At 52.5% G+C, this 13,466-nt stretch overlaps 2 protein-coding genes across 2 annotated transcripts in view; both read right to left on the reverse strand.

Annotated features, from left to right (window-relative positions):
- The window catches only part of LOC143826142 (uncharacterized), a 27,148-nt gene extending 19,631 nt beyond the window's left edge, over positions 1-7,517 (reverse strand). The window contains exons 1-2 of the mRNA XM_077314792.1: positions 7,169-7,517; positions 6,171-6,291 (exon numbers count right to left, since the gene is read on the reverse strand). Of these exons, the coding sequence (XP_077170907.1) occupies positions 6,171-6,255 (85 nt within the window). The 5' untranslated portion in view covers positions 6,256-6,291; positions 7,169-7,517. The remainder of the gene's footprint in view (positions 1-6,170; positions 6,292-7,168) is intronic.
- Positions 7,518-8,528: 1,011 nt separating this feature from the next.
- Positions 8,529-12,298, reverse strand: LOC143826080 (apoptosis-associated speck-like protein containing a CARD). Its single transcript, XM_077314671.1, has 3 exons — positions 11,877-12,298; positions 10,666-10,716; positions 8,529-10,296 (listed from the first exon to the last, which is right to left on the reverse strand). Exons 1-3 carry the CDS (start codon positions 12,151-12,153, stop codon positions 10,016-10,018), a joined length of 609 nt encoding a protein of 202 aa, XP_077170786.1. The 5' UTR covers positions 12,154-12,298; the 3' UTR covers positions 8,529-10,015.
- Positions 12,299-13,466: the final 1,168 nt, after the last annotated feature.

Here is a 13,466-nt window from a genome sequence, read left to right on the forward strand (position 1 = left end):
AGGCATCCATTTTGTACCTGACTCCTCCCCTTCCTTAGGTAGCCATTTTGTAGCTGACTCCTCCCCTTCCCTAGGTAGCCATTTTGTAGCTGACTCCTCCCCTTACATAGGCAGCCATTTTGTACCTGACTCCCCTTTCCTAGGCAACCATTTTGTTACTGACTCCTCCCATTCTAATGGCAGCCATTTTGTAGCTGATTCCTCCCCTTACATAGGCAGCCATTTTGTAGGTGGCTCCCCTTTCCTAGGTAGCCATTTTGTAGCTGACTCCTCCCCTTCCCTAGGTAGCCATTTTGTAGCTGACTCCTCCCCTTACATAGGCAGCCATTTTGTACCTGATTCCTCCCCTTCCATAGGCAGCCATTTTGTAGCTGACTCCTCCCCTTTCCTAGGTAGCCATTTTGTAGCTGACTCCTCCCCTTTCATAGGCAGCCATTTTGTACCTGACTCCTCCCCTTACATAGGCAGCCATTTTGTACCTGACTCCACCCCTTCCCTAGGTAGCCATTTTGTAGCTAACTCCTCCCCTTCCCTAGGCATCCATTTTGTACCTGACTCCTCCCCTTCCTTAGGTAGCCATTTTGTAGCTGACTCCTCCCCTTCCCTAGGTAGCCATTTTGTAGCTGACTCCTCCCCTTACATAGGCAGCCATTTTGTACCTGACTCCCCTTTCCTAGGCAACCATTTTGTTACTGACTCCTCCCATTCTAATGGCAGCCATTTTGTAGCTGATTCCTCCCCTTACATAGGCAGCCATTTTGTAGGTGGCTCCCCTTTCCTAGGTAGCCATTTTGTAGCTGACTCCTCCCCTTCCCTAGGTAGCCATTTTGTAGCTGACTCCTCCCCTTACATAGGCAGCCATTTTGTACCTGATTCCTCCCCTTCCATAGGCAGCCATTTTGTAGCTGACTCCTCCCCTTCCATAGGTAGCCATTTTGTAGTTAACTCCACCCCTTAGGTAGCCATTTTGTAGCTGAAACCTCCCCTTCCCTAGGCAGCCATTTTATACCTGACTCCTCCCCTTCCTTAGGTAGCCATTTTGTAGCTGACTCCTCCCTTTCCATAGGCAGCCATTTTGTACCTGACTCCTCCCTTTCCCTAGTCAGGCATTTTGTAGCTGACTCCTCACCTTTCCTAGGCAGCCATTATGTAGCTGACTCCTCCCCTTCCCTAGTCACCCATTTTGTAGCTGACTCCTCCCCTTCCCTAGGCAGCCATTTTGTAGCTGAGTCTTCCCCTTCCCTAGGGAGCCATTTTGTAGCTGACTCCTCCCCTTCCATAAGCAGCCATTTTGGAGCTTACTCTTCCCCTTTCCTAGGTAGCCATTTTGTAGATGATTCCACCCCATATCATGGCAGCCATTTTCTAGCTGACTCCTCCCCTTGCCTAGGCAGCTATTTTGTACCTGACTCCTCTCCATTCCTAGGTAGCCATTTTGAAGCTGACTCCTCCCCTTTCATAGGCATCCATTTTGGACCTATTCCTCCCCTTCCCTAGGCAGCCATTTTGTACCTGACTCCTCCCCTTCCCTAGGTAGCCATGTTGTAGCTGACTCCTCCCCATCCATAGGCAACCATTTTGTAGCTGACTCCTCCCCTTCCCTAGGTAGCCATTTTGTAGCTGACTCCTCCCCTTTCATAGGCAGCCATTTTGTAGCTGACTCCTCCCCTTACATAGGCAGCCATTTTGTACCCGACTCCACCCCTTCCCTAGGTAGCCATTTGTAGCTAACTCCTCCCCTTCCCTAGTCAGGCATTTTGTAGCTGACTCCTCCCCTTCCATAGACAGCCATTTTGTACCTGACTCCTCCCCTTCCCTAGGCAGGCATTTTGTAGCTGACTCCTCCCCTTTCCTAGGCAGCCATTATGTAGCTGACTCCCCTTTCTAGGCAGCCATTTTGTAGCTGACTCCCCTTTCCTAGGCAGCCATTTTGTAGCTGACACCCCTTTTCTAGGCAGCCATTTTGTGGCTGACAACTCATTCCTAGGCAGCCATTTTGTAGCTCACTCCTCCCCTTCCCTAGGCAGCCATTTTGTACCTGACTCCACCCCTTCCCTAGGTAGCCATTTTGTAGCTGACTCCTCCCCTTAAATAGGCAGCCATTTTGTAGCTAACCCCCCCTTTCCTAGGTAGCCATTTTGTAGCTGACTCCTCCCCTTCCCAGGGCAGCCATTTGGTAGCTGACTCCTCCCCTTCCATAGGCAGCCATTTTGTAGCTAACCTCCCCTTTCCTAGGTAGCCATTTTGTAGCTGACCCGTCCCCTTCCATAGGCAGCCATTTGGTACCTGACTACTCCCCTAGGTAGCCATTTTGTAGCTAACTCCTCCCCTTCCCTAGGCAGCCATTTTGTAGCTGACTCCTCCCCTTCCCTAGGCAGCCATTTTGTACCTGACTCCTCCCCTTCCCTAGGTAGCCATTTTGGAGCTGACCCCTCCCCTTCCATAAGCAGCCATTTTGGAGCTGACTCTTCCCTTTCCTAGGTAGCCATTTTGTAGCTGATTCCACCCCATATCATGGCAGCCATTTTCTAGCTGACTCCTCCCCTTCCCTAGGCAGCCATTTTGTACCTGACTCCTCCCCTTTCATAGGCAGCCATTTTGTAGCTGACTCCTCCCCTTACATAGGCAGCCATTTTGTACCTGACTCCACCCTTTCCCTATGTAGCCATTTTGTAGCTAACTCCTCCCTTTCCCTAGGCAGCCATTTTGTACCTGACTCCTCCCCTTCCCAAGTAAGCCATTTTGTAGCTGACTCCTCCCCTTCCATAGATAGCCATTTTGTACCTGACTCCTCCCCTTCCCTAGGCAGCCATTTTGTACCTGACTCCTCCCCTTTCATAGGCAGCCATTTTGTAGCTGACTCCTCCCCTTACATAGGCAGCCATTTTGTACCTGACTCCACCCCTTCCCTATGTAGCCATTTTGTAGCTAACTCCTCCCTTTCCCTAGGCAGCCATTTTGTACCTGACTCCTCCCCTTCCCAAGTAAGCCATTTTGTAGCTGACTCCTCCCCTTCCATAGACAGCCATTTTGTACCTGACTCCTCCCCTTCCCTAGGCAGGCATTTTGTAGCTGACTCCTCCCCTTCCCTAGGCAGCCATTTTGTAGCTGAGTCCTCCCCTTCCATAGGGAGCCATTTTGTAGCTGACTCCTCCCCTTCCATAAGCAGCCATTTTGGAGCTTACTATTCCCCTTTCCTAGGTAGCCATTTTGTAGCTGATTCCACCCCATATCATGGCAGCCATTTTCTAGCTGACTCCTCCCCTTGCCTAGGCAGCTATTTTGTACCTGACTCCTCTCCATTCCTAGGTAGCCATTTTGTAGCTGACTCCTCCCCTTTCATAGGCATCCATTTTGTACCTATTCCTCCCCTTCCCTAGGCTGCCATTTTATACCTGACTCCTCCCCTTCCCTAGGTAGCCATGTTGTAGCTGACTCCTCCCCATCCATAGGCAACCATTTTGTAGCTGACTCCTCCCCTTCCCTAGGTAGCCATTTTGTAGCTGACTCCGCCCCTTTCATAGGCAGCCATTTTGTACCTGACTCCTCCCCTTACATAGGCAGCCATTTTGTACCTGACTCCACCCCTTCCCTAGGTAGCCATTTTGTAGCTAACTCCTCCCCTTCCCTAGGTAGCCATTTTGTACCTGACTCCTCCCCTTTCCTAGGCAGCCATTATGTAGCTGACTCCCCTTTCTAGGCAGCCATTTTGTAGCTGACTCCTCCCCTTCTAATGGCAGCCATTTTGTAGCTGAGAACTCCCCTTTCCTAGGCAGCCATTTTGTATCTGATACCTTTAGGAGTCAGCTACAAAATGTCTGCCAAGGGAATGGGAAGAGTCAGCTACAAAATGGCTAACTAGGAAAGGGAGGAGTCAGCTACAAAATGGCTGCCTAGGAAAGGGGAATCAGCTACAAAATGGCTACCTAGGAAAGGGGAGGAGTCAGCTACAAAATGGCTGCATAGGAAAGGAGAGGAGTCAGCTACAAAATGGCTACCTAGGGAAAGGGAGGAATCAGCTACAAAATGGCTGCCTAGGAAAGGGGAGTCAGCTACAAAAAGGGAAGCCTTGGAAAGCGGTGAAGGAAGATACAAAATAGCTGCCTATGGATGGGCAGGAGTCAGCTACAAAATGGCTATCTAGGAATGGAGAGGAGTCAGCTACAAAATGGCTGCCTAGGGAAGGGGAGGAGTCAGCTACAAAATGGCTTACTTGGGAAGGGGAGGAGTCAGGTACAAAATGGCTGCCTAAGGAAGGGGAGGAGTCAGCTACAAAATGGCTGTCTAGGAAAGGGGAGGAGTCAGCTACAAAATGGCTTCCTATGTTAGGGGAGAAAGTCAGCTACAAAATGGCTACCTAGGGAAAGGGAGAAGTCAGCTCCAAAATTGCTGCCTATGGAAGGGAAGGAGGCAGCTACAAAATGGCTACCTAGGGCAGGGGAGGAGTCATGTACAAAATGGCTTCCTATGGAAGGGGAGGAGTCAGCTACAAAATGGCTATCTAGGGAAAGGGAGAAGTCAGCTCCAAAATGGCTGCCTATGGAAGGGGAGGAGGCAGCTACAAAATGGCTACCCAGGGCAGGGGAGGAGTCATGTACAAAATGGCTGCCTAGGGAAGGGGAGGAGTCAGATACAAAATGACTACCTAGGAAAGTGGAGGTGTCTGCTACAAAATGGCTGCCTATGGATGGGGAGGAGTCAGCTACAAAATGGCTTCCTAGGGAAGGGGAGGATTCAGGTACAAAATGGCTGTCTAGGGAAGGGGAGGAGTCAGGTACAAAACGGCTGCCTATGAAAGGGGAGGAGTCAGCTATAAAATGGCTACCTAGGAATGGAGAGGAGTCAGCTACAAAATGGCTGCCTAGGGGAAGGGAGGAGTCAGCTACAAAATGGCTGCCATTATATGGGGTGGAATCAGCTATAAAATGGCTACCTAGGAAAGGGGAGGCGTCAGCTTCAAAATGGCTCCCTGTGGAAGGGGAGGAGTCAGCTACAAAATGGCTACCTAGGGAAGGGGAGGAGTCAGCTACAAAATGGCTGCCATTAGAAGGGGAGGAGTCAGCAACAAAATGTCTGCCAATAGAAGGGGAGGAGTCAGCTACAAAATGGCTGCCTAGGGAAGGGGAGGAGTCAGCTACAAAATGGCAGCCATGAGAAGGGAGGAGTCAGCTACAAAATGCCTGCCTAGGGAAGGGGAGGAGTCAGTTACAAAATGCCTACCTAGGGAAAGGGAGGAGTCAGCTACAATATGGCTGCCATAGGAAGGTGAGAAGTGAGCTATAAAATGTCTGGCAATAGAAGGGGAGGAGTCAGCTACACAATGGCTGCCATGAGAAGGGGTGGCATTTCTAAAAAGTCATAAATCGTGTTCATCAAGAACCCGGGAATTCCTATCATCAGTCCTATCTTTTGCCCGCCTGTTTCAGGCTTCTCTGCTCAGTTAATGTCTTTCTGTTAGGAAGTTAAATATTAAGCCTGCCTTTCTCAACTGTTTTACTGTCGAGAAACCACGGAAGCATTCTTCAGGCTTCAAGAAACCCCAGAAATGGTATGATTGTCCAGAATATGCTTGGGAAGCAGAGCCTACCCCCCTCCCCCTTCCACCCTCTCCAGGTCCATCATTGGCCACTTGGGGAGGGGTGAGGGGGATCCACATAACCTGATATGGTCATATCAACTGATAAACGTTTAACAATTTTTAAAAAATATATATAAACAATTAATTCCCATCAATTCGGGATCCCTTCCAGGGTCGTCAAGAAACTCTGCTCTAAACACCTCTATTAGGTAAGTCAAACCCTTTTCTCTCCCCTGCCTGAGCACCCAGCGTTCAGGTGAGGTCTACAAAAGATGGGCCAGAAGCTCAAGAAATTAACTGATTGGCTTGTCTCACATAGATTTCAAATGCAGCTCCAGCCACTGATCCTTTGAAAACAAAATAAAATCCGGAGGTCATTCTGGACTCCAAAGGAGATAAAAGGCTTTGAGTGGTTTTTTGTTTGTTTGTTTGCTCTTGTTAATTAACAGACTTGTTTTCAAGACTGGTTGGGTTTACCCGATACGGCTGCAGGATATGCCTTTCTGGGATAGTTTGAAGGACACAAATTGGGCACCTCTGAAAATATCCTATCAAAGGGGAGGGGGCATGGGTGGTTTTGCTCATTTCTTACCTGCACAAACTTTGACACTCGGAATGTCCTCTACCTCAGCGGCCCAAAGTTCTGGGACACGTTCACCGCCTTCATTTTGGGCCATCCAAAAGGCCAAGGCAAACGCCGCTGAATCGAATATCTGCTTGCGAAAGGTGGAGAATCAAGATTGATATGCTTTCTCTTTCTGAGAGGCACTCGACTGGATGTCAACATGAAAAATCATTGCTACACAAACACACACACAGACACACGCGCTGCCACAAATCTTCCCAGAATGTATAGACCTCAGAACTCTAAATCCTTAGGCAGATAATTCCAAACCATTAAAATAATTGCATAACCATCACGGTGCTTAAAACTGGCACTGAGGTAGATGACAGATAACCAGGCCTTAATTTGAGCCTGCAAAGACGTTGACTGAGCACACCCAGAATTGTGGATCCCTTGATAAGCAGCACAGTAACTTTGGCTACTATACTTTTATTTATTACAAATGACCCACAAACCACCCAGGGATCTCAGGGAATTACAGCTCATCTCCAGGCGACCGAGACCAGTCCCCCTGGAGAAAAGGGCTTGGAGGGAGGACTTGGGGAAGCCAGCCTCCAGGGGAGATCTGGGGCTTCCCTGGAATTACAGTTCACCTCCAGACTGCAGAGACCAGTTCCCTTAGGGAAAATGGTTACTTTGAAGGGAGGACTTAGGGATGACAGCCTCCGGGGGGATCTGGGTTTTACTGCTACCCCCACCCCCAGAGAAAATGGTTCGGACTGGACTCCAGAACGTCCTGCTCCACTGAGGTCCCTCCCCGCTCAACTCCCCCCTCTCCAAAAAAGCCTCCAGGTCTTCTCCAACCCAGAGGTGGCAACCCTCCCCCTCCTCTTTGCAGAGCTGAAAGCTCTGGCTGCCCAGCCCCCTCCCACCACCCTGCTTCTGCTTCCCCCCCCCCCCTCCTTTGCAAACCCAACCAGGATGGGGGTCCCCGCCGCCCCCCGCCTCCCTGGCGCGCTTCTCACCCTGGACCGCCGCCGCCGCGCGCTCGCCACCAGCCTTTCCGGCCGGCCCAGGCTGCAGGCGCAGGCGGCCGTGCGCGCCCCCAGGAAGGCCGTCCCCGGGAAACCCCATCCCGGCGCCGGCAGTTCCCCCTGCTCGGGCGGCTCGGCCCTTCCCGGCGCCAGGCAGCGAAGCGGGAGGCGCCGGGAAGGCCTGGGAAAAGTCGTTCGGGGGTTGCGCCGGTTCCCCAGATCTGCCCCCCGTTGGCTAATGCGCCTTCCGTGCGCCCCCAAGGCCGCCTTTCCCCTTCCACGCAGGACCGTGGAGCTGTAAGAGCGCACGGCAAAGCGCACCAGCCAACCTGCGCAGGATGGGTGCCTTCCTAGACATTAGATGGGAGGCGTGTTCAGTAAGAAGTTAGCTTGTGTCCCCCCCCCCCCCCGCCTTTGTGTGTTTTCTTTCGGCACAGTTTCAGCCTCCCCGCCCCTCCCCTCCCGAATTTGAATGAAGGCTAGCAGATCAGGAGAAATCCCCTCCAGGAAGGTATAAGGCCCTTCCATACTGTACAGATCACTGAAATCAGCCTTTGAGGATCATCATTTCCTTTTCATCGATGGACAGTAAGCACGCCCTTTGAGCCGGCGCACCCTCTCACTTTCAGGGAAATGAGAGAGGGATAATCATTTCCTCGCATGCCGTCCCGTTCCCGGAGGCGGTCAAGGCCGAGAGCATGGGAAGAGCGCAGATGGGTTTCCTGGAAACCGAATGAACCGTCTCCACCACCGACTCTTTGTCCACTAGAGAGCAGCGCGGACCTTGTGCTGTGCCTCCTTGCTTTAGAGCAGGGGTAGTCAACCTGTGGCCCTCCAGATGTTCATGGACTACTATTCCCATGAGCCCCTGCCAGCGTTTGCTGGCAGGGTCTCATGGGAATTGTAGTCCATGAACATCTGGAGGGCCACAGGTTGACTACCCCTGCTTTAGAGGGGTTTTTGCCGCAGCTGTTTCTCAGCATTCCCTTTTTGTTTTGGAAGGACCCGCCCCGTTCTACAAACCCATTCATGCTAATCCGACTGAGTTTGTAAGTATTCTCTCTGTCCCCCAAGGCTTTAACAGGCTTCCCACCCATTTGGGAAACCCTTCCAGGGCTGTCAAGAAATCCTGGTCTGAAGATATTCAAAGCCAGCATCTGGGATCCCTGCAGAAGGAAGAAGTTTCCAACAGGGCCCCATAGGCCCCTGGGAGACCCCTTCTGGGCCCCAAAATACCAAATCATTCTGTCCCACCATCTCATCCACCCCGGAATCACACACACAACTGGCATTCGTTAAAAGAGAAAAAGGCATGCCCAAAGGCATGCAAAGCATATTCCACAGACAAAACTGTCAGAAAATGTTTATTTCCCAATTTAAAAATATATATATATATATTTGGAGAGAACACTGGCAAAATAGTCCAATGCAACAGGGTGAGGACCAGGGGAACGCATCAGCCGAGAACAAGAACATTTGTACAGAGAACGCTGCAGGCTGAAGAGTCAAGATTGGTCATTATGCCATCTGCATCACAAACAAAATCTGGAGGGCTGGCAGGACTGGCCAAACTGTGAGGCTCATGGGAATTATAGTCCATGGACATCTGGAAGGCCACAGTTTGGCCACCCTTGCTCTAGTGCATTTCACGCATCCTCCTCATTCCTTCCCCTTGGTTGTCTGTTTAGTAAAAGGTAAAGGTATCCCCTGTGCAAGCACCGAGTCATGTCTGACCCTTGGGGTAAGGCCCTCTAGCATTTTCTTGGCAGACTCAGTACAGGGTGGTTTTGCCATTCCTTTCCCCAGCCATTACTGTTTTACCCCCCCAGCATGCTGGGTACTCATTTTACCGACCTCGGAAGGATGGAAGGCTGAGACGGCTGCTGGGATCGAACTCCCAGCCTCATGGTCAGAGCTTCACACAGCATGTCAGCTGCCTTACCATCCTGTGCCACAAGAAGCTTTTGTCTGTTTAGTAGGACCATTGAATAACATTCAGAGTGGAGTCCAGCACCAACTGGGAACGGCAAAGAGGGGGTCCCACAAATGGTTAATGCTTGTTTTCAGCGTGCTTAAATCACATGCCTTCTACTGCACTACTGAACTAGGGATCTGTTATTTCTTAATTTATTGCTTTGTACTTTACCCTGCTTGCACTTTATGCCTCAAGGACTAAAATGGGTTGGCCCTATCGAAATATCTGCTGTGATCTCACAACCAAAAGGAAGAGGAAAAGCCTTCTCCTCACTGTCACAGGCCAATAAGGGCCTCTTTGCTTGTTATCGGAACAATCACAATACCTTCCAGCAATGGTCAGAACAACGAAAAGGGTTTATAAAAAAAAACAAAAAAGCAAACTAACCTCCCCCACTGAGTAGCTGTTATTCTTGTTCCGCTTTTCTAAAATGAGGATAAATGGTGTGTTTCTTACGATGTTTACATGGGCTTGGTAATGCCCTACCTGAGGACTAGCGGAAAGGCTGATCTCTGGGAAATATTAAAGCAAAAAACAACCAAAGCCATCATGGGCCCCATGCTCAGAACTTCTCTCCCCAAATAGAGGACAAGCATTATTTCCTGCAGAAGATTACTGGACACCAAGGAACTGGATGCAAGAGGGCACATGGCTGCTCCTGCCTGCTCCATTCATCCGTCCTTACTCTCATTGGGTTGTTCCCTCAGGGCCTGCTTGGGTTTCCTTTCCCCTCAGTAGAAATCAGACATCTTCCCACAACTTCCCAATGTTGGGGAGAAGACCTCCTCTGGCCCCATGAGATTCCCACATGTCCCGATTTGGGGGTGCCCTAGGAATGGCGTCGCTCCGTCGCCTCCACGGCCTCATCTCCCTTCAAGATCGCGAACGAGGAACTTGTTCTTGGCCTTCAGGGACTCGTAGAGCTGATCCTTGCAAGAGCGGTCCCAGCCCGGCACCAGCTTGTACAGCTCCCGCATCTTGTCCGGGTTGGTCTCCCGCGAAAGGATCCTTTCGTACTGCTCGTCATCCAGGATGCTTCCGTGAAGCAGATCCAGGACCGGCTCCACCGAGGAAGTTCTCTGGATCAGCTCTGCCCGGTGCTTGTCAATGAAGTGCAGCTCCTCCGAAAGGGGCTCCTGCAGGCCTGCCAGAGGGAAAGAGCAGAAATCTAGGGACACGGCCGTATTGCGGATTTAGGCCGCTTTACTGGATATCTCCTCCCTGGAGCTGCAACGCTGTAAGGGGGAGGTGAGAGATTTCTTTGCAGAATTACAGAATTCTTTGCAGAGTTGCTAAACTATGATTCCCAGGGCTTTTAGGAAAGGGGGGAACCATAATGATTACAACAGTATGAAACAAACTGTTTTTTAAAATATTGCTTACGTGGCCCAAATGAACGTGGCGAGAAGCCACAGCCACACGGAGACTCAGTAGCTCATGAACGGCCACATAGAGAGGCCTCTAGTCACCCCCTGGAGGGCTGGCAATATCTGAACATACTGGGAAGGCTTACCATATCTTCCTGAGGCACCCAAGGAGGACTGCACAGGGATCTCACTTTCGCCTGCAAGTGAAGGAGGAAGCAAGTGAGCCCAAGCATGAAACTGCGGGAGCAGATCGTGCGCCGGAATCTAGTCAGAAACATGCTAGAATGTCCCATTTATGTGCTATCCTAAATGTGGGAGTCAAAGAATCGGGAGAGGGGGGGCATGATAAGAAAGGGGGGATTCAGAAGGCGCAAAGCGGTGGGGTTTTGGAGAACTTTTGCCGACTTCCGGTCTTAGGGATAACAGAAGCTCTCAGAGTCAAGTTATGTGATCATCTCAACTCAGATTCATGGCAACTTGCGACCTTTGATGCTTCGGTGAAAGGAAGGTGAAATCCGATTTGGTTATAGTGAAATATCCCCCGGGGGAGGAAATAAGGCAGCTGAAAGGCTGGGCCTTTGCAGATGGGAAGCCGTCTGGAGTGGCAGAAAAGAGCCGGAGTCCAGGGGCACCCTAGACTAACAAAACCTGTGGCGTGGGAGGAGTTTTTGAGAGCAGAACTGCTTCAAGATCTGTAGCATGCATGATGTAACAGCAGGGGAAGCCTGTCCGGGGAGGGTGGGGGGGGGGGAGCATCGGAAGAGATGCGTACTTAGCATAGTTAGAATAGGGACTGACGGATTTTTCCGAATGATCTCCAGTGTTCTGACTGTCATCTGGAACGTTTAGCCCAAATGCCTTCCTTTGCCTTTCCCATTAAGGTACATTTTGGGAGGAGGTGACAGCTGGGCTTGGCCCAGCCCTTCTGCCCTTCCCAGTTAACTCTCCCGGCAAAGTTGAATCTGCTTTCTCGGGAGGCTCAATTCCTGGCTGCGGATGAGCTGGCGCTCCTGCCCTGGCCGGTTGTCTTGACGATCCACTGGGGGGTCGACGGGAGGGGACCCTCGTCCGGGGACCGCCTGAAAGCGGAGCGCGCCGCCCCGCGAACCGGATTCAGCCTTTTAAGGGAATGCGCCGGTTCCCTCCGAAGACCCAGCCGCTTTCGGGAGAGAGGCGACCGAGGAGGAAAGTGAAACTGCCTCGATCCGTTTCCAGGAAAAGGGGCCGGGAGGCGAAGGCGGCTTGGCGCTTCCCCGAAGTTCGTGCGCTCCCGGATCTGGGTCTGAATCCGGACCGGGGCGCGTCCCTCTCTCCCTCCCCCCCCCCCGAGGGGTCCCCTCCTGCTCCCGCTCCTCACCGATGCCGGCGTCGTGTCGGAGGCGCTGGGCCTGCTGCCGGAGGTGGACGGCGTCGAGGGCGCGGGCGGCCACCTGCGCGGCGTGGGCGTCGGTGTAGAAGCTGAGCAGGAGGTCGCTGAGGTCGAGCGGGTCGGCGTCCTGCAGGCGCCCGCGGGGGATGTGCGCGAAGCCCGGCCGCAGCGGCACCTCCTGCAGCTTGGCCTTGAAGCGCTTCAGCTCCGCCCGCTCCAGGCCCTCCAGCGCGTCCACCAGGTGGTCCCGCACCGACCGCGCCATCGCGCCCCCGGCCCCGACGCCGCCACCGCCAGCCAGCCAGCCAGCCAGCCAGGGAGGGAGGGAGGGAGGCGGCCGCCAGCCCCGATTGGCGCGCCCGGAGGACGAGGGGCGGGGACGGCGGGGCCCGCGCTCTCCTCCCCGGACAAAGGGCGCGTCTGGATGCCTCTTGCAGGGCGGCCCCGCGGGAGAACCGCCCTGCGCTCCTCGCCCGCCCCGATCCCGTGGGGAAGAGGCGGATGGGGGGACTGGGGCGGGGGACCGGTCTGCAAGCAAATTCAGCAGAGGCCAGAGGGACACGGAGCTCGGCCAGCCTGTCTCCCCTGTTGGACCCTTGAGACACCCACGAAGCCTCCCCCAGCTTTCAAAGAAGACCCCCAGAAGTGAGGCATCCTGCAGAAAAGGGTTAAGAAGCATCGCTGGGGACACGCCCACCTGGGGCCCTGCCCATCTCCACCCGCTCCAAGCCCATCGTTGGTCATTTGGGGAGGAGGGACTGGGTTGATGTGCTCATATACGGTCATAGCACCGAATAAATATTTAACAAATTTATATCCATCCATCCATCAACTTCCACTCATTCAGGAACTCTTCCAGGGCCATCAAGAAAGCCCTGCTTGCCCAGTATGAAGTCCCAGGTTCAATCCCCGGGGTCTGCCAGATTGGGGGAGGCGGGAGATACCAGTCTCAGAGACCTTGGAGAGCTGATGCTGCCAGAAGACGCACTTGTGCTTGCACTGGAAAGCTCACACCCTGAATAAATCTTTGTTGGTCTTTAAGGTGCCTCTGGACTCTTTATTGTGCTACTTCAGACCAACACGGCTACTCATTTTAATCTATCAATATAGCCACTAGGTGACTCTGTAGGACTGTTCTAGCTGGCGAAGTTAGGTCTCAGGAAGCAAAGAGAAAGCTCATCCTGAGCTGCCAAAATGGTAACGCTCAAGACCTGCCCTGGGACATCTTTGACATAGGATGTTGATACCTCCTCTGAGAAGGATTTCCCCGTGAGAGCCAGTGTGGTGCAGCGGCTGAGAACAGCGGCCTCTCATCTGGAGAACCAGGTGTGATTCCTCCCTCCTCCTCCACAAGAAGCCTGCTGAGTGACCTTGAGGAAGTCATGGTTCTCTCGGAGCTCCCTTGGCCCCACCTACCTCACAAGGGGAGAAGAAAGGCAAGGTAATTGTCAGCTGCTTTGACACTACTCAGGGCAGAGAAGAAGAAGGTGGGTTTTCATACCCCGCTTTTCTCTACCCAAAGGAGTCTCAAAGCGGCTTACCTTCCCTTCCTCTCCCCACAACAGACACCCTGGGAGG

This window comes from Paroedura picta, chromosome 16, assembly GCF_049243985.1.
Source record: "Paroedura picta isolate Pp20150507F chromosome 16, Ppicta_v3.0, whole genome shotgun sequence".
NCBI classification, from domain to species: Eukaryota; Metazoa; Chordata; class Lepidosauria; order Squamata; family Gekkonidae; genus Paroedura; species Paroedura picta.

Excerpts from the sequence above, each read along its gene's own strand:
- LOC143826080 (XM_077314671.1), bottom strand. The coding sequence starts at position 12,153 with ATGGCGCGGTCGGTGCGGGACCACCTGGTGGACGCGCTGGAGGGCCTG. Across the intron at positions 10,717-11,876 it reads CCGACACGACGCCGGCATCG|GCGAAAGTGAGATCCCTGTG; the intron begins GTGAGGAGCGGG and ends CTTCACTTGCAG. Across the intron at positions 10,297-10,665 it reads GGGTGCCTCAGGAAGATATG|GCCTGCAGGAGCCCCTTTCG; the intron begins GTAAGCCTTCCC and ends TCCCTCTGGCAG.